Source organism: Necator americanus, chromosome III (genome assembly GCF_031761385.1).
Source record: "Necator americanus strain Aroian chromosome III, whole genome shotgun sequence".
Classification (NCBI taxonomy): Eukaryota; Metazoa; Nematoda; class Chromadorea; order Rhabditida; family Ancylostomatidae; genus Necator; species Necator americanus.
The window spans coordinates 41,201,807-41,222,100 of NC_087373.1; the positions used below are offsets into that span (position 1 = coordinate 41,201,807).

Here is a 20,294-nt window from a genome sequence, read left to right on the forward strand (position 1 = left end):
AAGCCCATGCCATAAGCATGTATCTTCATGTGACTTTAAAATATAGACTCCTGGAAGCCACTATGTGATGACTTCTCCAACAGAGTTGCCTCGGCTGGTGTAAGCTAAGAAAGAATATCAACAGTTGTGATTCTCATGTGTTAACAATGCAGTTCAATTGACAACTACGTTCACAAAGTAAGGAGCATCCTGCACTTCTTGGGTTTTGGTAGGATGCTTCGTCGCTTCTTTTATGTGGGAATCTGGATGCTATGCGCTATCATGATTTAAATTAGCATAGCTGTTTTTCCCAACGATTCCTTTTTCTAGTGCTAACGTTAGGATAAAACTAACATGAGCGAAAAGTATGCAAGCAACTTCAGGGCGCATTCCCTACCATAAAACGCAGAAAGCTGTAATGTCGTAACAGATATTCTGTTGAATGGAGCACTTGAAAAAAGTCAAAAATGAACAAGATAGAGGCTAAAATTAAAAGATGGATCGTTTCGCCCCAACCTGGACTATCCATTTTTGACTAGCCTCCCTTAAAGACATCACCCCACGAATCTGAGGTGGTGCGGGTTTTAGGTGGGTTGTGCCTATACGGCGTTCCGGCGCGCTATTTTCTACAAGGAGTTCGATTAGAGAGCGCCAGCCTTGTGCATACGCCGCATCTTTCGGGCCGTTTTTTACGGCAATTAGGAAGAAATGGACGGGATCACCCCTCTCTCCATAATCTGCTATCCCGTATACGAATACTCCACCAGAAATCCATGCCACCTCAGATTCGTGGGTGATGCATTTAAGTTTCAACTTCCTCGGCAATTAATGAGGGGATCAATCTGCGTAGGCATTCTCATATTTACTGCTGGCGAAAACAAAAATTTTCTCAGCTAGAAGACCTTGTATTTAAAATACCTTGTTCCGGTATAGTATGTACGCACCTCACGCCTATGACCAATTTATAACGAGGAACCCCGTTATCCGAGAAGTGGTATCTTTGGATCGAGAATTCGAAAATTTCCACGATGTTGGATTCTGCTTGGTGTTTCTTGTAGTGTTTCACTTTTACGCTGGCGTTTTGAAAACTGAACCCGTGAGTGAGAAATACCAATCATCAAAAATTTCACTGAACGATACCTTCAAAGAATAGGCATGACGTGGAACAACGCGCCTATGCTGCCTTTGTTAAGCGCCATGCGGACTCTGGATATCTGTTTTCGATCATGGTGGGAGGTTAATGCCAATGAGTCGATGGAGTAGAACCTTTTTTTCATCTAGAGCCACGTAATAATGGATGTCCCATTTTCAGATGTTATCGAACTCGTCGCTTCATCAACGCGTCACCGCACAATGGGAAACATATGGGCCTGTCGTGATATTAAAATTGAGAAGTGAGTGATGCGATGGCTTTAGACACTAGTCAGAAATGCTGACTAAGGGATGCCGTTACTGCTCTACTGTCGATCCTGCTGAAGCGAATTGGAGATTAGAAAAATCTGCGAATTCCCAATTCCCTCCGAAAATTCGTAAGAATCTCCAGACGGAATTTACAGAGAGATAAGGTTTGAATTACACGGGAATAAGAACTATTTGGAAGAAATTAAACAGCTTACGTCACACTGAACGCTTTCGGCCTTGCTCCCATAGTCCAGTCAAAATGACATGAGGTTCGGTGCAGTGGCGTAAGCAGGTGGGATCGAAGCAGTGGCGTGGAAATCACGGTTGGGATCGAAGGGAGACCATCGCAAACTATACCGATGGACGGTGCTAATAATGGGACCTCCTCGCTTCTAACCGTATTGACCGGACTATGGAAAATGTCAGCATGTTTTGGTCGCATTCGCACACCATTATATGCTGTTGTAACCAGAAGCTCAACTAAGAACAAGCACAGGAATTAAAATATTGAGACTCAGACTCGAAATGGAAAGCAAACTTTCCATGATATGAGGAAGAAAACCCACTTTGAGTGTGAGTTTCCAGAATTTTCAGAGGGCTTTCAAGAATTTCCAGCTTCTGTTTTCTGCTGTGTTCCAGATGCGAAGTTTTGTCTTAGATTTTGCTGCACAACATGTTACAATCGAATCAAAACTATATGAAGGCTAGTGCACTCGAAGTGGCGCAGTGAAGCTAGTGCATCCGCTTATGTATGTGCATGCTTTCTTATACCTTCAACGCGTCCATCTAAATAATTAAAATTTTTGGAGCAATTCCTCTATTTACCTGGAAAAACCCCGTCACCAGGAATTATATTAGCAGTGGAAGGTTTCGCAATGTTTCTTTTCATCTATTTTATTTTATTCGTGACGCAGCGCATAATTGTTTCGCTGTCGGTACTGCTCTGTATTTATCTTCCCACATCGTGTCTGGTACGCATCAACAGTAGCTTTGCAACTTTCAGGATCTCATGATTGTAAAGTTGTGACCATCTACTGCTGCGCTGCTTTCTCAGATGTAAAAAATAGTATAAACAGGACATATTTGTGGACGCTGTTACACGACAGAGTTTTTGGACAGAGAGTATAGTTGGGTCAAAACGACATGAAACACGGACCGTTGCCCAAGCGGCTGCGCTCGGAAGCGGTGCGGTGGAGACAGAGGTTGGAATCGAGGTGGGACCATGGAGAACAGCAGAGGTGTGTGGCGGTAGCGTGGATCCTTACACGATCCCAACCGCTACGCTCCAGCGCTCCGCTTTGAGCGCAGCCGCTTGCGCAAATGTCCGTGTTTCATGTCGTTTTGACCCGGCTGTACTTTCTGACGGATGTTTTTTTGTTTCACCCATAGAAACTTGCCCAGTACATTGACCTTTTTCACAAATCATGGTCTTACTTATTTGTCGAGCTGCAGGTGGTTAGACTTGATTCCCAGGTGAATTGTTTTCTGTCAGATTTCACTAATCTATTTATTCTGAGTAATCACAATCTGTTGAAAAAAGGAATCAGAACTCGTTTTTGCCCGCAACATGTGACTGAGCAGATCAAATGAGGGTAGGTGCAAACTCGGAAAGGACAATCTTTCGGAAGCGACGCATGCGTGCAGTGGATGCGTTGCTGAGAGAACGTAGCTAATATGATACTAATAAACGTATCTGTGTGAATGTAAATCGAAAACAGTTGTCTGCATTCGCCCTGCTCGTCTATTTCGCAGCCGTGGCAGTAACGGATGAACAACATTTCAGTCGTTTAAGGTGAATACTGTACACAGTTTCTTTCTCATAAGCCAACGCTTATTTGAGTCGAAGCAATTGATGGTTTTATGGTTTGCATTTTTGGCGTCCTTGGTGAAAGTACCTACAGAGAGTTTATCTGTGAGCACCTTCAAAGAGTTCCGTCTTCCTTTTTTAGATAGTGAGTATTTTGATTTTTGAACAGATTCTCAAAATTTATGTATAGCGAATCGCTTGCGTGATGTGCTTCTGCACTTGGTATTATTTTATCAAAAGACATCAGATCCCTCGTCAAAACATACTCCTTAGTTTTTGGATTCACTCTGCGCTTCTATAGACACCTATAGGACAACTCTAATGATGGAATAGGAGGGAGTAGGCTCTCCCACTTTGGCATTCTCGTCGGCATCTTTTGAAGGCCTTCACCTTTTGCTGTCTATCTCATCTCTGTTACCTGTTCTTCCCTCATCCCTCAAACTTTCAAAAATTTGAACACCTGGGAATTTTTGTCCTCTCCCTTGTTCTAGCTATTTCTCGTACTAGTAAACACCAGCTACGTGGTTCGTAGAGGAATTGATATGTGAGTTTTGATGTATGAGAAATTGTTCGTTAGTTCTTTCGCTCTGATCTTTCTGTCGTAAATACAATGGATTGACGAAACGCACGTAGTCCACGTACACTTGTTAGCGTTCTCATAACCATCTCAAGCTTAGATCCTTGGTGCTGTCTTCTTTGCAGCTCTATGGTTTTTCTTGATTCTTATCCCGGAGCTTTTTTTTTAAAGAATTTTGTCAGTGTGTACATCGCGGTGAACATTGCTGTACGCGGCTCGCGAAAATAAAATCAACAATTTTTTATTTATTGTGTTCTAAAGATAAAGCTTCCAGAAGCGCGAAAGTTCGACCACCCTTGAGTCTTGGCATAGAGATTGCAATTTGCCGAATGTCAAATTGAAACAAGAGCCAAGATTGTTAACAAACTTTATTACGGCTATTAGCCGTAATAAAGTTTGTTAACAATAAAGATGATAATGATATGATGATAAAGCTGAATGACAAAGCTTTTATTTATTTCCTATGAGCTGTTGTTACTTCAATTCATTTAGTGCGAGCGTGGGTCCTGTAGGTTTTCACGAACGTTAGACTGTTTTCAAGAACTTTACCGCATTGCGTCGTCATTACACAGTCCGGGTGACGCTGTGAGAGCGGGTCGAATACTCAGTCGCTGCTAGATCCATGCTCCTCTGCGGTGGGGGTTTCTTTTTAATATAGCCACCTGCAGAATATTATCATACGAATTTGTTGTATATGTTTCATCCTCACGCCTTCTCGTTGCTCTAAAAATCAGTGTGGAGTGATATAGATCCATCGTTTCTTGGTGAGTAGTTTCTTGAAAATCTTGAGAGTCAACATAGGAAAACTGCGTAAGATTTGCCTGCGTTTATCTAACTTGTTCTACTGTTCTTTCCAAAACACTAGTGAGAAAAGTAGAAAGAAGTAGAAATTAATACTGAAGTCCAAGTAGTCGTTGTTTTGTACGCTGATCAATTGCAGGGTCGCTCCGCTCCCCCTCCGGAGAAAAACTAAGCTCCCCACCTTTATGCATGTTACGCGCCCAACAATAACATATCATACTTTACAGCAGCGTCAGATCGTGTGAACTCTCGTGTAGCTGGGTATGAGGAGCCGTGAATTTGTTATTATAGTGCGATGTGGTGTGGCCAATGGTCGCAGAATTGCGAAACCGGTTCTAATTTCCAACCCTGTACGCAATAGCTGCTTAAGGGCATCACCCCACGAATCTGAGGTGGTACGGATTTCAGGAGTATTCGTATACGAGGTAACAGATTATGAAGAGGTGGGTGATTCCGTCCATTTCTTGCTAATTGACGTAAAAAACCGCCCGGAAGATGCCGATTGTGTACACGGCTGGCGCGCTGCAACCGAACTCCTTGTAGAAAATAGCGCGCCGGAACGCTCGAAGCCTTATCTTCCTTCTTGTTTTCTACAGTGATTAGGAAGAAATGGACGGAATCATCCTTCTCTCCATAATCTACGACCCCGTATACGAATACTCCACCGGAAATCCGTACTACTCCAGATTGGTGGATTGATGCCTTTAAGACTTCACTTTTTGTTGCTCGTCCCCTTATAGTGCATGTGAAATCCCAGTTTTGAGACCCCACTGTTTTTAGTTTATTCAGTAATTTCGAAGACTCTCACCACTCTTTTAATCATGTTTCTTGTGCAGGTTCCTGTGTCTGTATGTCCAAAAGAGCATCTAAGACGGTTGTCTTGTCATCCTCAAGTCTGAAAGCTTTATACGCTGTAGGAACCCGATGAACATCGGGTTCTACGCTATCATGCAGAGGTATTAACGCATATGCGTGCGGGTGCGTGTAAAAAGGGTCCCGGTGGAATTTCGAGCATGCTTCGTCAGAGCAATTAGCGATGGTGCGTATCCTAAAGAGACTCATCTTCGTTGGCACTTAAATAGCTGACTCTGTTTATTTACCGCTGCATCACAGGCTAAGATTTAATGCACGAGCTAAAATTTTCTTTTTTTATTTTTAGAATCACACACATTCACTTTAAAGATGTGATGTGAGGTGAACTTGTAACTGTAATAGGAGCAGGAACCCTTACGAAAACCCTTACGTGAAATATGATAGAAAAATTGATCTAATAGTTTCAAATATGATAATTTTTGTTGAGAACGGGAAACAAAAGCTTTCAAAAGTAATGGGAATTAATATTATCCTGTAGATCAATTTTTTTTGTAGCCTAATTTATTTCCAGACAGAAGGACCTTCTGTGTCTCTGATCTATTGGAAGAAAAAGGGTTTGATAAGATTCCTAGACTTTTTGAAGGTAATGTCAAAGACAAAACTCCCTTCCGATTCTCTTATTAGAACAACACACAAAATGATATGTACTTTTAGCTACATCGTTCTTTAATTTATTCGCTAACTTCCGTACAACTGATTTGTTCTTTGCTTCTCTTTGGTCAGAAGAGCATCTGGGGCTGTTGTATGCGTCTCCATGAGCGACTGGAGCGTTATTTGCAGAGAATCCGCCGGGACCCTCTTTATTGTTCCCCTATGCGTGCGGGTGTTTCCGCACCTAGTTCTGTGGGGGAACGGTCAAGAGGTAACCGTATGATGTGCCGCCACATATCCAGGAGGCTAATGAGCGTCGTTAATTGCACCGCGCGTCTCCTGATACCGTCGTGATCGCCACAGTAGCCTGGTTGCTCCTCTTGGGCTACGTCTCGCTGACGCCCCTCCCACACTACCCTCCCTGCCCATTTCGCTGCGTCTGCTGCTCTTACGAGGAGTTTTCTCCGCCGCGCCCGCAACTCCTACGAAGCGTTGTTAGAATCGAAGGAAAATGAAAGTGCCTGACATTAGATGTTGTTTGAAACTCAATACAAAATATACTTGTAAGTTAATATAAATGAAAGAGGTTTGCATATATGCCATTTAAAAATGCGAGTGAAAATGAAAATATCATGTTTTGACTTGTTAGATAGAAATTAATCATCCATCTCTTGGAATGCAAAAGATGCTTCAAAAAATTTCCCCTGATCAATGTAATGATATTTTTTAAAACTTTTTTTCGCTTTCAAGGGATTTCTTTTTGCTTATCTAGCTGAGTAAAAGTGGCATCCAACGACTAACGAGGCGCGAATAATGCCTCGCAGACATACATTGTACCTAAAGGTATATCTCGAAGATACGAAGGTCTCTGTTCGCCACTAATACACCTAACCTGTCATATTGATTTTATGTAGAGAATAGATACAAATGAAGCGATAAAACGCTGTTGAAAGAAGTTTGAAGAACCATATAAAGTTTTATTCTATAAAACGTACAAGAAAGTACTGAAATATTTAAGTTGCGCTCCATGTAAACATTATATCTATATAAAATTTTGAAAAGGTAAAATGTAGAAAGGAGTTCAAAGAATGCATGCAAAGTAATAAGGAAATAAAGTTGCTGGGCGTATGGTTGCTGCAGTCGAAAGTTGAACATGAATTCGTTGAATGACATCGTGACAAACACATACTTGTGCACTACGAGTTTATATAGAAGTTTGGGCATGTAATGTGTGGAATTATGAGGTGTATGGAAATATATTCATTTCTTTCCCTTTATTCTTCTTATTCTTTTGCCTGCAGCATCTTTCTGAGATAATCTTTATTTGTGTGAAGTTACTCAAGTGAGGTTAATGTAGAACACACATATCACTCTTATCAATCATCATATCTTTGACTTTTGATACTCTGTGATATGTCTCTGATAATATATCCTTTAATTGGATGAAAGGATCTAATTTTTCTCCTTAAGTCCCGGTCATATGCGCTGAATTTACTATTTTCGTACACCAGAACTTGGTGCCTCAATTCGTTCTACGCTCCTATCCCTCCTAAATTCGCAGTATCCACTGCTTTGTCGCGGCGCGAACGTCGCGCGCAACGTTGATCAGATGGCAATAAGGGGGCGGGGTCTAGACGATCTCGGGCGGTTGTGGAGGATGTCCAGCTGGTGGAGTGGCAGCCGTGATTACGCGGAGGCGCGCGGCGCTGAAGGGAGGTCAGGAGCGGTCAGCTGGTTTTCACGGGTACCTCTTGTCCTGCACCCAGTTCTGTGGAAACCGATATATACATTTGCTTCCTATCCCTCTCAAAATTCAGCTTCCTCTAGTTTCTCGTTAACTTTCTCAGGAGTGGGACCAGAACCTGATAATTTCTCTCGTTTATGTTAACAACTAGGTGGAATTTTACAAGATATTATGACTATAGGGAAGGGAAAAAGGAGGTGTTATGAGAGAACCCAAAAAGTGGTCCCCTCGATCTCAACCGCTAGCTCCACCTCGCCGCTTTGAGCACAGCCACTAACGCAGTTGCACCGACCTTCATGTAGTTTTCACCTGACTGTAATATTTGTCATTGTTTTTGTCCTTTCTCTTTCGTGTTTTTTTTCAGGCAGATATATTTTGTGCTGTGTTGTTTGCAGACTATTCAGTGTATAAGCTTGGTAAGGAGAAATCTGTCTTTTGCTGCGGTTTTTCGTTTTAATACATGCTTTTGTGGTTTTGAGTCATCTATGCAATTGTGTTTTATTTGCAAAGAATCGTACGTGTGGCTCTATTCAGTTGAATTGAAGGCATCACCCCGTGAATCTGGGGTGGTGCTGGTTTCAGGTGGGTTATGCCTATACGGGGTTGTAGATTACGGGTAAGAGGGTGATTCTGTCCATTTCTCCCTAATTGCCGTAAAAAACGGCCCGGAAAATGCGAGCGTCCCAGGACGCTATTTTCTACAACGAGTTCGAATAGAGCGCGCCAGCCTTGTGCACATGTGCATCTTCGGGGCCGTTTTTTACAGCATTTGGGAAGAAATGGAAAAGAAAAGTAACGGAATCTTTCTCCTCTCTATAATCTACGACCCCATATACGCTATGAGGATGCATAACAAAACTCGACACTTTTGTGCATGCAATTTCAAAACTGTTACGGCAGCTGAAACTTCACCGTTAGGTAGGCAGTCCACTGCCCGAGAGATTTTGCTGAATTTTGTCTGGTATCGCTGGGTTATAAGAGATCAAAAGTTAGTAGTGTTGTCAAAAAACCAGGTTGATTTGTATGAGCCTTAATTCAACACTGTGTACCAATACTAGTACCCCGATACATGTTTTATCGGTTCATTTAGTAGTATTTATACCATAATTGGAGCTGAAGAAAGGATATCAGGCAATAGTACAGTAGTTCTACGATTATCCTGAGGAGCACCAACGATTTATCTCAAACTGAACCAAGAAATCGCAGAAGTACATCGATAACAGTTAACAGGTCGTATTATCCGCTCTAGATCTAACCTAACCATTCCATTTAGGCGCGATTTTCGAACGGAACTTCCGCCTTCTCACTTTCCGCGTTGATCTATCAACTCAAAGCTAAATGAGAACGTGCACTCTTTTGCATTTCGCAACTTTGCCGTAGTAATATAGATAAAATGTATTGCTAATCGCTCACAATTTCCAGAAGACTGATGAGATATGATGATGATACTGATGATGAGTACAGCTTATCAAACTCGATACTACCGATGAAATAGTTTACGGGGCGGTGAGAGTAAATTCCTCAACGACTACAGTTCTTGCGAATGAGGAACAAGCGATTCTCAAGATTTTGTTAACAAGCATTGCTTGCTCTCATCCCGTATCTACCGGAAACTGTTGGATTGACTTCTTCCTTTTCATCTCATTACCCCCGAGTTTTGGCCATATTTCCTGAACATTCTATGGTTCCTTCTGGTTTCTCTTTTGCTGTGTTATAAAAAAAAAACTTCGACAACTTGTTACGTGAATCTAGGAACTCTTCAGCTGAAGTTTTGGAAAGACAATTATTGTAACAGTTCTTCCTTGGAGCCTTGGAGTATAGTAAGATCAAAACGGCATGGAGCATGGTTCAGCTGCGTAAGCGGCTGCGCTCGAAGCTGCGTGGTGGAGCGTAACGGTTACGATCGAGTGGCGACCGCTGCTAGCACCGTTCCTCGTTGCAGTTCGCAATGGTCCCACATCGACTCCAACCCCCATCTCCACCGCGCTGCTTCGAGCGCAGCCGCTTACGTAACTGCGCTGTGCTTCATGTCGTTTTGACTCGACTCTGTGTAACTCGAACATATGTCTTGCTTTCGCGAAAAAATTGACTTAAGCTGCATTCGCACATTCTTGGCTTTGCCTCAGTTTTCTGCTCAAGGAAACGACTACGTCTTCCAGAGAAGCTGCCTACATGTCTCCTTTTGCGCGAATACATGCACCCAAAATGTGGCAAATTTGCACACGGTAGCTTTAATTGGTTTTGGCTTTTATTTTCCTTACTTTCAACCACGTCACATGAAAGAAAGCGAAGGAGAAAGAAAATTTCCTAATAGCTCTTAAAATTCCTCTTAAAATTCAAAAAGTGTAGGTTTCACGATTGAGTAGGTCAAATGGGAAGTCAAACTTAATTTAAAAAGTTGACTACATTGCATTAGCAGGTGCTTTTAAACAAACATGCAACTTTAAACATGCTAGGACTACTTGGTCAGGGATTCATTCTCTTGGAACCGCTTTTCGTTTATAATTGTTATCTAGGTTAAAAATATTGTGACAATGACTTGAATGGTGTTCTACTTGTACTAGAGGTCTAACATAGTCCTTAGTAACCCTGCGTTTTCTATTTTATGCCTGCGTTTTTTTATGCATTGCACGTGTGGTGTGATTCTAATAATCTTTTTCCCACGAAAATAGATTCTGACGATTGCGATACAACGCAAAATATGCGACTTTAATGGTTAGTAAGCGCTCACATGCTTCCTTCTTTGTATGTATTCAATTTTCATCCCTTTCGTTTACCCTAATTTATTGTCATTCAGTGCTGACGATAAGTTGACGCTCTGGAGATTCTTAAAGGCATCACTCCACGAATCTGAGGTGGTACGGATTTCAGGTGGAGCATTCGTATACGGGATCGTAGATTAAGGAGAGAAGGGTGATTCCGTCCATTTCTTCCTAATTGCCGTAAAAAACGGCCCGGAAGATACGGTTTCGGGCGTTTCGGCGCGCTATTTTCTACAGCGAGTTCGATTGGAGCGCACCAGCCTTGTGCACGCACCGCATCTTCCGGACCGTTTTTTTTAACGGCAATTAGGAAGAAATGGACGGAATCACCCCTCTCTCCATAATCTGCTATCCCGTATACGAGTACTCCACCTGAAATCCGTACTACCTCAGATTCGTGGGGTGATCCCTTTAAAGCATACGTGTTTTTAGAACATGCAATTCCCATTCTTAGGATGTATTCACTTTTAGAAAAGCATTTTGAACGTTGCTGCTGCTCCTCCTTTTCCCTTTCATTTAATTCATCTCATCTGTTAGTGCGCAGAAGTTCGTCGTGGGACCAATGCATGTAGACATTGGGTTGTTGTACATTTGCTGTGATAATAATGAAATCAATTAACAATTTTGCCATAGCTCATATCTTGGTAATGGAAATATCGGGTAGTTGACGGCCACAGTTGTTCTCATAGAGCAATCTCGCAGATGATGGAACACGCGAAATGAAATACCGAACTGTGCTTCTAGCCATCACTTGCGCAACAAACGTTGCCAAATGGATTTATTCAGATATACTTCGTTCTTATTTTTCCACACTCTTCGATGCTGGTTTGAAAGCGAATAGTCACATCATTGCAGTACTTGAAGTATGTCTGTTCTAGCCATTGCGCTTATTTGATAATTCTTATTTTTTCTTTTTTTCTGTTTATTCGCACGTTTTTGTCTTTTATTTGCGCATTCTCGTTTTCAGCAGGGATATGTGTCTTATAAGCGATTCTGAATCATACTGGAGTTTTAGTTTGAAGCTAGACAAGTTGCTGGGCCCCATCTAAATCTATAGTCAGGTCAATACGACATGAATACACTTCAGACAGTCTACTTATAGTCAGGTCAACACGACATGAAGTACGGACATTTGCGCAACTGGCTGCGCTCGAAGCGGAGCGGTTGGGATCACGTAAGGACCCTCACTGCCGCCACTCAACTCTGCGGTTCGCCATGGTCCCACCTCGATTCCAACCGCTGTCTCGACCGCACCGCTTTCGAGCGCGGTCACTTGCGTAACGGCCCGTGCTTCATGTCGTTTTGACCCAACTATAAACGGCTGCACGGCGGTCGCGTAGCGGCAGGCTGGCTCGCTGCTAGCTCTTAGGCTGCCCGCAGCGTTCACAGCCTTATGTATCTGCGGTTCCATCACATGCGTGAGAGCCTGTGATTGCGAGAATTCATCGTAAAAACGCCTTGAAGATAGAAGGCTTCTAACTTATATCAAAGCAGCGGGAGGAATCTTCCTTCTACTACTTGTGAGTTCGACAACGGAGCAGATCTCTACATTTAAAAATGGTGGTAGTATGAAACAAAAGAATGCTTCTAGAGCTAGTATGCTAGCATAAGAGCATAGAAATTACTAGTACTTGTTCATGTTATGCTATGTTTGTTCACGGAAAACGTTGAAAAAAAGGATATCGGTGCTAAGAACCAAGAACCTTCATAGAGCGTACGACGACTGGTGTTTAACGTTGAAATCATGATACCAATCCATTTATTTGTGTTTTTCAGATACGATCTGATGACCACTTTAAATAAGTTTTGCTCTATATTTGTGTTAACGTCCACCATCTTTTTCATTCAACCTGTTTTAGATGGTTCATCCGCGAATCATATAGACAGCATGTTCGTCCATAAAAGCATATCATAGATAGCCATTCAGCAAGTATCTTCCAGACGTCTGCACAATTCAAGGTAACATGTTTCTGAAAAGATAGACGAAAAAGAAACCTAAGAAAAAAAGTATTTCTGAGAGCGAGATTGAAGGGTCCTGCCAAAAACAACTACAAGAAATAAAGACTACTCAAGGGAAAAAGAAGTCACAAAGAAAGAAGTCGGAGAAAGTTAGAATACATATCTAGGAATAACTTACCTTCGCAGATATAAAGCTAAAATAGGCAATGACGCAGATGTAGCGAAGGTAGAAGTTATCTCTTAGCCCTTTTTACCTCAGGTCGAATGGCTACGACTGCTTTTTAAAGGCATCACCCCACGAATGTGGGATAGTGCGGGTTTTAGGTGGAAAAACGACTTCGAGCGTTCCGGCGCGCTACTTCCTACAATGATTTCGATTGGAGCGTGCCAGCCTTGTGTATGCGCGGCATCTTCCAGGCCGTTTTTTTTACGGCAATTAGGAAGAAATGGGCGGGATGACCCTCCTCTCCATAATCTACGACCCCGTATAGGAACTTCCCACCTGAAATCCGCACCACCGCAGATTCGTGGGGTGATGCCTTTAACACTAAAGGCCTTCATGCTTGTGAAGGGCCGCCGATTTAGACGACGGGTCCGCCTGCGCAGCCGTTTAAGTAGATTTAGACTGCCCGCAGAGTTCACAGGCGCTCGGGCGGCGGCGCCCGCACCGTTCTGTGCTTTGTCTGTGCAGCCTTACGTGGCACCTAAAGTAAAAAGGGTACAGTCACTGGCGTGTCAATCCACATGGGGCGCACAACACTTTTACTGCAATTCGTAATCGTTGAGGTTTTGGAACGCGTGTTGGTCTATACAATGATTTCCGGGGGCCAGTCTATGATTAAGTCAGTGTTTTTGACCTCCCAGACAGGTGTGATATCAATTTGTCGACTCCAGAGGGCGTCCACTAGGGCGGATTCGAACCTCCGATCGGTCGTGCAAACAGCGGAACCTCTCACCGGCTGTGCTACACCGCGTCTTTAATATTTAAATGGAATAATAATGAAAAGAGTTTCGAAACATGCATTCAGACGTTTTTATGATACAGTGATTGGTTCTCATTCCACGCAAACACATGCTTTTCTGCTAGGACATACGTTTTTATTACCATCAATGTTCTATTTCGAAAGAGTGTGTATTCTTGGTGTGTTCGATTTCACTCAAAGATTGTCCTTCCTCGGTTTGCTAAAATGAATAAGGAAGCGATTTTTTTCTTCTTGTTGAGGGAGATCACTTATATCTCCACTGAAAGTGAGGCGAAGTAGAGCTTTTCTCACTATATGATATCAAGTTTTATTGTTGTTATGCTCACTTTTTCTTTATACATCGAGTACGTCATCCGAAACATGCAAAATGAGTTCCAATGAGTGAAAAGCGGAAGTTTCTGAAATGGTAAAGATGCCGATGTGCCAAAAAGCAGTATTCGGAAAGAAAAGACAATCCAATGCATGAAACTAAAGGTGCTAGAAAGCTGCTCAATATTTCAAAACACATTTAAGCGTCTCCTCACAGGCCAATTAGTGAAGCTACCAGTCTTGTCTAAGCAAAAATTTGAAAATGAAAGGCTTTGCTCTTATGGTAGGACGTCCGCTTACTATTCCCTGCAATCGAGCAAAGGTGCGATGTCTTGCACTTTCTTTAATGTCTTTATTTAATGTTAATGATATTCCAGCGCACTCTTTTGGAAATAGAAGCAGTCTTAAGTGTGTCTAAGAATGTATAACACATGTCGAACTATATAGATAATAACGGATTTTACTAACGAAATTTTTTCAGCAGCGATAGTCGTTGTAGAAGGTGCAGATCTCATTCCGTCGGTGATTTTGTTACTATAACATCTGACAAAAGAATTTCCCACCTTCAGAATGGTTAGATATTTTTCTTTCGTTCTCTTTAATTTTTGCACAATTTTTGCAATTTTTTAATTTAGGTTAACTATATGTTTCTCTTTCAATTAATTTTTTCTTTGATGCTATTCAAAACTGCAATCTGTATTGGTGGTCGGCTGTAATATTGCCTCGTACATAGGTGATTATTATAACGGATTGTACAAACTCGGAAGTGTAGAGAATGTTTTTTTATACGAAAACTTTTCATTGCAGGGAGTGTTATTTTTCTTTGCAACAGCTATTGATTCTTTGCATTTGGATAAATGTTCTTATTCTGAATCTTTGTTTCCCGTGGAACTCATGTAGTATTTTATTGCAATCCCTGAATTACTTATTGTAGATATAGTTGCTGAAGTTTTCGTCAGTTAACCTTTCAGTGGCCGCGCAATTTATATTATATTTATTATTATTACTTATGTATTTTGTAAAACACGGTAACTGGATATTTGATGTTGGCAGTCCGATCTTCGTCAAGAAGTGTCAAGAGAACAAAGTGCAGTTTGTTCCTTCAGGATCATTTTCACGTCTTCGATGACATTTTCTTCTCTGCTTTTTGATAAGTTTTTTTCCTCTGCAAATCTAGTTTAGTCATTCAATAACTTGAATTGTTGTTTCCAGTCTCCATTCTTACTCTTATGAAAAGCTCATTTTAACTGTTTTCAGTTGCTATTACCAGTCTTTTGAGATGTGTTTCACACTTTTGGCTGTGTTATTCTTTGCTACCGATATATTAGAGGTACAACGTGTATGTTTTGTTGGCATGTTTCCGGGAATTATTGGGAAGAAATTCTGATATACTCACATTTTCTGGAGAAGAAAATATCCTAGAACTCACGTCATTCACCACTGATCCACGCCTCTTTATCCGATTGCCAGGGACCAGTTGGCCACAGTACAGGTTTTTCTATATGCTTTTGCGACGTATGTTTTTGGTGCGGCTCACATTTCATATGTATACATCATATATTCATGAATTCATATGTATATATATATATATCACATATATATATATATATATATATATATATATAAAATTTTCCTAAGAAATCCAGGCATTTCTTTTTTTTTCATTTGCGGTGTGTGTGTGTGATTCCTTATTTCACTAGATTATTTTCGTGTGCTTGGGATGCAGTACGTATGATTCATTACCGTGTCATTTCTTCTTGTAACGTTTGAATACTACTGTCAGATGTGCTCAATGGTTAATTTAGGGACTCGGAGCAGTTGGATGTCTCTTCGGAGGCTTTTCTACGGTTTATGTGAAAAGCATGGACATCGCAGCTGTACAAAGTTATTAGCCAAAATTGAATATTCAAGTACACACACTTCGTAGTTCTCGCTACGTGTCGCTAGGAGCCGCGATTCAGCTAAGGGTTCCCGCGGAGTTCAGAGCCGCCAAACCGCGCTGCAGCGCAATTGTGAACTCTGCAGGCACCCTAAAGCAACAAGCAGCTGCGCGTTGTTGTAAGACGACTGTTTCCGGACGTTAACCTTTATCAGGTACTTTTGCTCTGCCTCATTTCATTTTCTTTCTTACTGTCAAATGAATTTATACATTCTCTGCTATGAAGTGGACGCAGTATTGTTCAAGTTGAGCAAAGATAAGAATTGTACTCTTTCGGTCTCTCTATTCACCAGTTTATTAAATTTTGACAGTTAACTCATTTCATTAAAACATTTCAGATCGTTTTCTTATATACTCACTTTACTTTTTACTCGAAATATATGTTGTTTACTTCAAGAGGAAGGATAGGAATAGTTGCTTTCGGATACTTTAGAAATAGCCAGGATGTGACTGTAGTCAGGACCACACTTTCCTTTCATAAAATTCGCTTAATATTGTTCTGTTTGTTGGTTTCTCCTCTTTTTAGTATTATTATCTGAACTACTCATATTCCATCCATTTCTTCCCAACTGCCGTAAAAAAACAGCCTGGAAGCACAAGGTTGGCGCGCTCCAACCGAACTCTTTGTAGGAAGTAGTGCGGAATGCTCGAAGCCGTATCTTCCGGGCCGTTTTTTTACGGCAATTAGGAAGAAATGGACAGAATCACTTTTCTCTCCATAGTCTACGATCCCGTTTACGAATACTCCACCTGAAATCCATACCACCTCAGATTCGTGTTTCCTTTAAAGGCATCACCCCAGGAATTTGGGGTGGTACGAGTCTCGGGCGGGTAATGCCTATACGGGGTCGTAGATCGTGGGAAAGCGGGTGATTCCGTTCATCTCTCCCTGTATCAGTGTAATATATATGTATATATATACATATATATATATATATATATATATATATATATATATATATATATATACATATATATGTATGTATATATGTATATATATGCCTGGATGTTAGAAAAATTATATATATATATATATATATATATATATCGTCGCAGGCGGGGCGGTGTGCTCTCTCTCTCTCTGAGTAAGTAACTAAAAATTTTTGCACCCATGCAATAGAGAGAAGCCGGACCCTCTTCGGGTGAAGAAGGTCTAGCTCATGGGGTGCAGCTCAAGTGATGAGGGTCCATTCGCCAACCGTCGCAAGAGTGAAGAAAATCCTTTCGAAAACCGTACAGAAGTGAAGGGGTCGGAGCAGCGGCTCCGACTATCGCTTCAAGGCTTACAGCGTTGTTTATGAGTTCCTGAACCTTCTGTTCTTTTATTTTTATTTACTTGTGATTCTGGATTGTAATGGGTTATGTACCTATTCTTTACAAATCTGCAATGAGTCTATAAACAGGTCTCTCAATATCTTGCCGCGAACGTGATTATCCTGACTCCTCTAAGTTCTTTATTATCTTATGCGTGTAATAGTTTCAGTTTCAAGCCAGATTAACCCTAATATCCGTGTTTTTGTTCGAACAATCTGAACGGATGTCTTTGACCTTTTGCTTGCATTTTGGAGTGACCCTCCACTTCTTAAAGAGAGTAATGAATTTCGCACTACGGTTATTCCTTTCTGTGTGTTTTTTTCAGTGAGATCTCTTAAGTATATCAAATTCTATACATTTTAATACTCTAATAATCTTCGTGGTCACCAGCAAAATACCTTGTACTGCAGTCAGCCAGTCAGCTGTTCCAACCAACACCTACGCTAACGATTACACTAAATTGCTGGTTACGAAATGTTGTATTTTGACTGGCGTCGAGCAATGAAGCCATGGCCTCGCTTTCTGGCGTAGTATCCATGCCATACTAAGCCCGAGTGAGTTCTTGCCAGCTACGTATAATTGTCCTAAATGGTGCTGGAGCACAGCCAACGTTATGGATTCATGTGACTATGGGGAACAAGTATCCAGCAACACTTCAACTGGAGTGAATGTTTCACGGTGAATGGACCTCATTTGTTTTGAATTCGTCGACGAACTCAAAGGTGATCTCTCTATCTAAATGAATCATTGGAAGCATTCTCAAAAGCATCCTCGGTCGTTCTCAAATGCTTTCCTTCTTGCTTGTTCCTTCCCAAAATTACTTGTTCAATTTCCTTTTTTCTGTCAAAGTTTTCCTTTTCCTATTAGAGCCCCACATATTGGACTGGCTATTATATTTCTGTCATTTTTTTAATGTGGAGGATGTCAAATTTTCTTTTCAATCTTGGGATTACTTCATTGTCCAGCTTGTGGGATAGTCTGGCATACTTTCAAAGTTAGGGTTTTCATTTCTATCTATTCCTCGTCTATAATACCGCAGTAAAGCGAAGATTTATATGTTTGTTATTTGCTTTGGTCGAGAAAGACTAAATGACGTGCTTTCGCCAATTTCTCCTATGAGTGCGTCGTTCACCTTCTTGTCGTTGTGAGTCGCCACGTATTGTATGTGACCACTAAAAAGTTCTCTTCACGTTAGTTGGCTGACCTACGTGTATTAAACTTTTTGAGAAAATATGAAGTGAATACTTCGCAAAACTTGCAACTTCGGAAATTTTATTTTATTAAGTGCTAAGTTGATGAACATCGGATTAATTTAATTCCCTTCAATTTTGTGAACGTTTGCTCTTCGATTTACGACGCTTGGAATTGGTGTCAATTTTTACAGCGAGAAGAAAACATCCTAAGGTTTGAAAAGAAAATGAAATGTGCACATTTTAAAGCTCGTAAGAAGCATGATTGCACACTTAACGTCACTATTGTTTAGATCCACAACTATCTGACTTCTCTTACACGTATCTTTCATTTCCTCTATTTACAAGAATTTCCTTTCTGCCTGCTCTACGTTTTCCAAGATGTTAAGCATCTGTCCTGCTACTCGCTTATTTCTCTTCCCTACATTTTGCCGTTGAATTCTTAGGTCAACCAAGAGGCCAACTATTCAACGAAATTCACGTCGATTCGTAGTTATAAGGTGGTTCAACCGTTTGTTATCGAATACTGTCCCTGCGATCATTTTACTCTCCACTCTAGCTAGAGTAATGTGCCATTGTACATATTAACTCTTTTATCGCCTATGACGTGTACATATATGGCTACTTGACTGCTGTAGCACTATAGCGTACTTATTAGCTCCTTTAGCGCTTATGACTTATACATATATGGCTAGTCATAGTCATGGCTAGTTAACTACAGTAGCACTTATGACGTATATATACGTATTGTAGAAAAGTGATGCGAAAACGAAAAATGGCAATTGATAATGGTGTATTTGTCTGCCTCCGGGGCTGTGTGTGTGCACTGGCCCCTGTTCAGTCGGATCAGCGTGGCATACCCCTTTTTGGGGGGTAGCATGTAGTAATTTCTTTCATCTTTCTTTGCACCGGGTTTCCGTACAAAATGTCGCCAATGCGGAGTGCACTTTGTGTTTAGGCGCACGCTACTTAATGCGTTAATAGAATGCTCAGTAGCTTTCCAAAGTTGAAAAACTATTCCGTGACAGCTATTCCGCAGATCCAACTGGGAGTAAATTGATCAGTTGATTTAAAACACCTGGGACAGACTTTAATTGCAAAGGAGCTTGACTCTCATTGAGCAGTTGACCTCTTGGCTGCTTTGAGACAATAAGGAGCCCACAGCAAAACGCAAGGCACAGAGCAAGTAAACAAGAATTACCGTACATTTCGGGAAAATAGGACATGCTTGTTCAAGATGTCACGCTCAATAGTGCAATCTCCGTCAGGAGTTTTTTTTTTTTTTTTTTTGTGAAACTCCCGACGCCGCAACGATTTCGGTAGTATAGGACAGAGTTCTTACTATTTTTCTTTACAAAAACTAACATGAAATGGTGTGCTAACCTAAATAACTGAACAACGTCATCAAACTGGTAATGATAAGGTATTGCATTAAATCATGTAAACTGCTAGAGCCTATGAATGTCTGCAGTTAATGACTTCTCAGGTCTATTTTTCTACCTCTGATTTAAATTGTGAAACCGAATTCACGTGATTCCGTCAACGTTTTTCATTTTTCTGCCAGCACACTCATCTGCCAGTTCTTGGGATTGTGATAGGGTTCGTAGTGTGACGTGCTATTATTGACGTGTTTTTCGGGCCAGTTATCTGCTGTCAACTTGCACACCCACCGCTGACGTCGACTCCCGGCTGTTCTCTATAGTTTCATTGAACGCACGTATGCATTCGAGAGTGTATGTAGGGGAAGTATGAGTTTTCATTACTTTAGGTTTGCTCAATGCGAACTATTCCTTCGCTGAGATCACCACTTCTTGTTGCACAGAGTTCACGCCTCTATTTTAACTTTTAACTTTGAATTTTTTTTTGTAAATATTTCGTTTTTGCTAATCTACTCAAGCAAGCTATTTCCTTCCTTCTTGAAGCACTCACGAAAACTACACGAATCATTTCCTGTGCTTTTCCTCTTGCACTTCTTTTTGTGCTTTTCTATGTCTTTATAATTCTCCAATCCCTGCTGTATTTTATTTCTATGATGGCGAATTCGCAGCTGATCACGCCTTAAAGG

The 20,294-nt window shown here is 41.2% G+C and overlaps 1 protein-coding gene across 1 annotated transcript; it reads left to right on the forward strand.

Moving 5' to 3' along the window:
* Positions 1–67: 67 nt before the first annotated feature.
* On the forward strand, positions 68–14,426 carry RB195_012508 (uncharacterized protein; the record flags this gene model as incomplete). The annotated part of the gene is made up of 7 exons (XM_064194400.1): positions 68–99; positions 153–177; positions 1,292–1,373; positions 12,395–12,425; positions 12,477–12,494; positions 14,268–14,359; positions 14,422–14,426. 7 exons carry the CDS (start codon positions 68–70, stop codon positions 14,424–14,426), a joined length of 285 nt encoding a protein of 94 aa, XP_064051983.1.
* Positions 14,427–20,294: the final 5,868 nt, after the last annotated feature.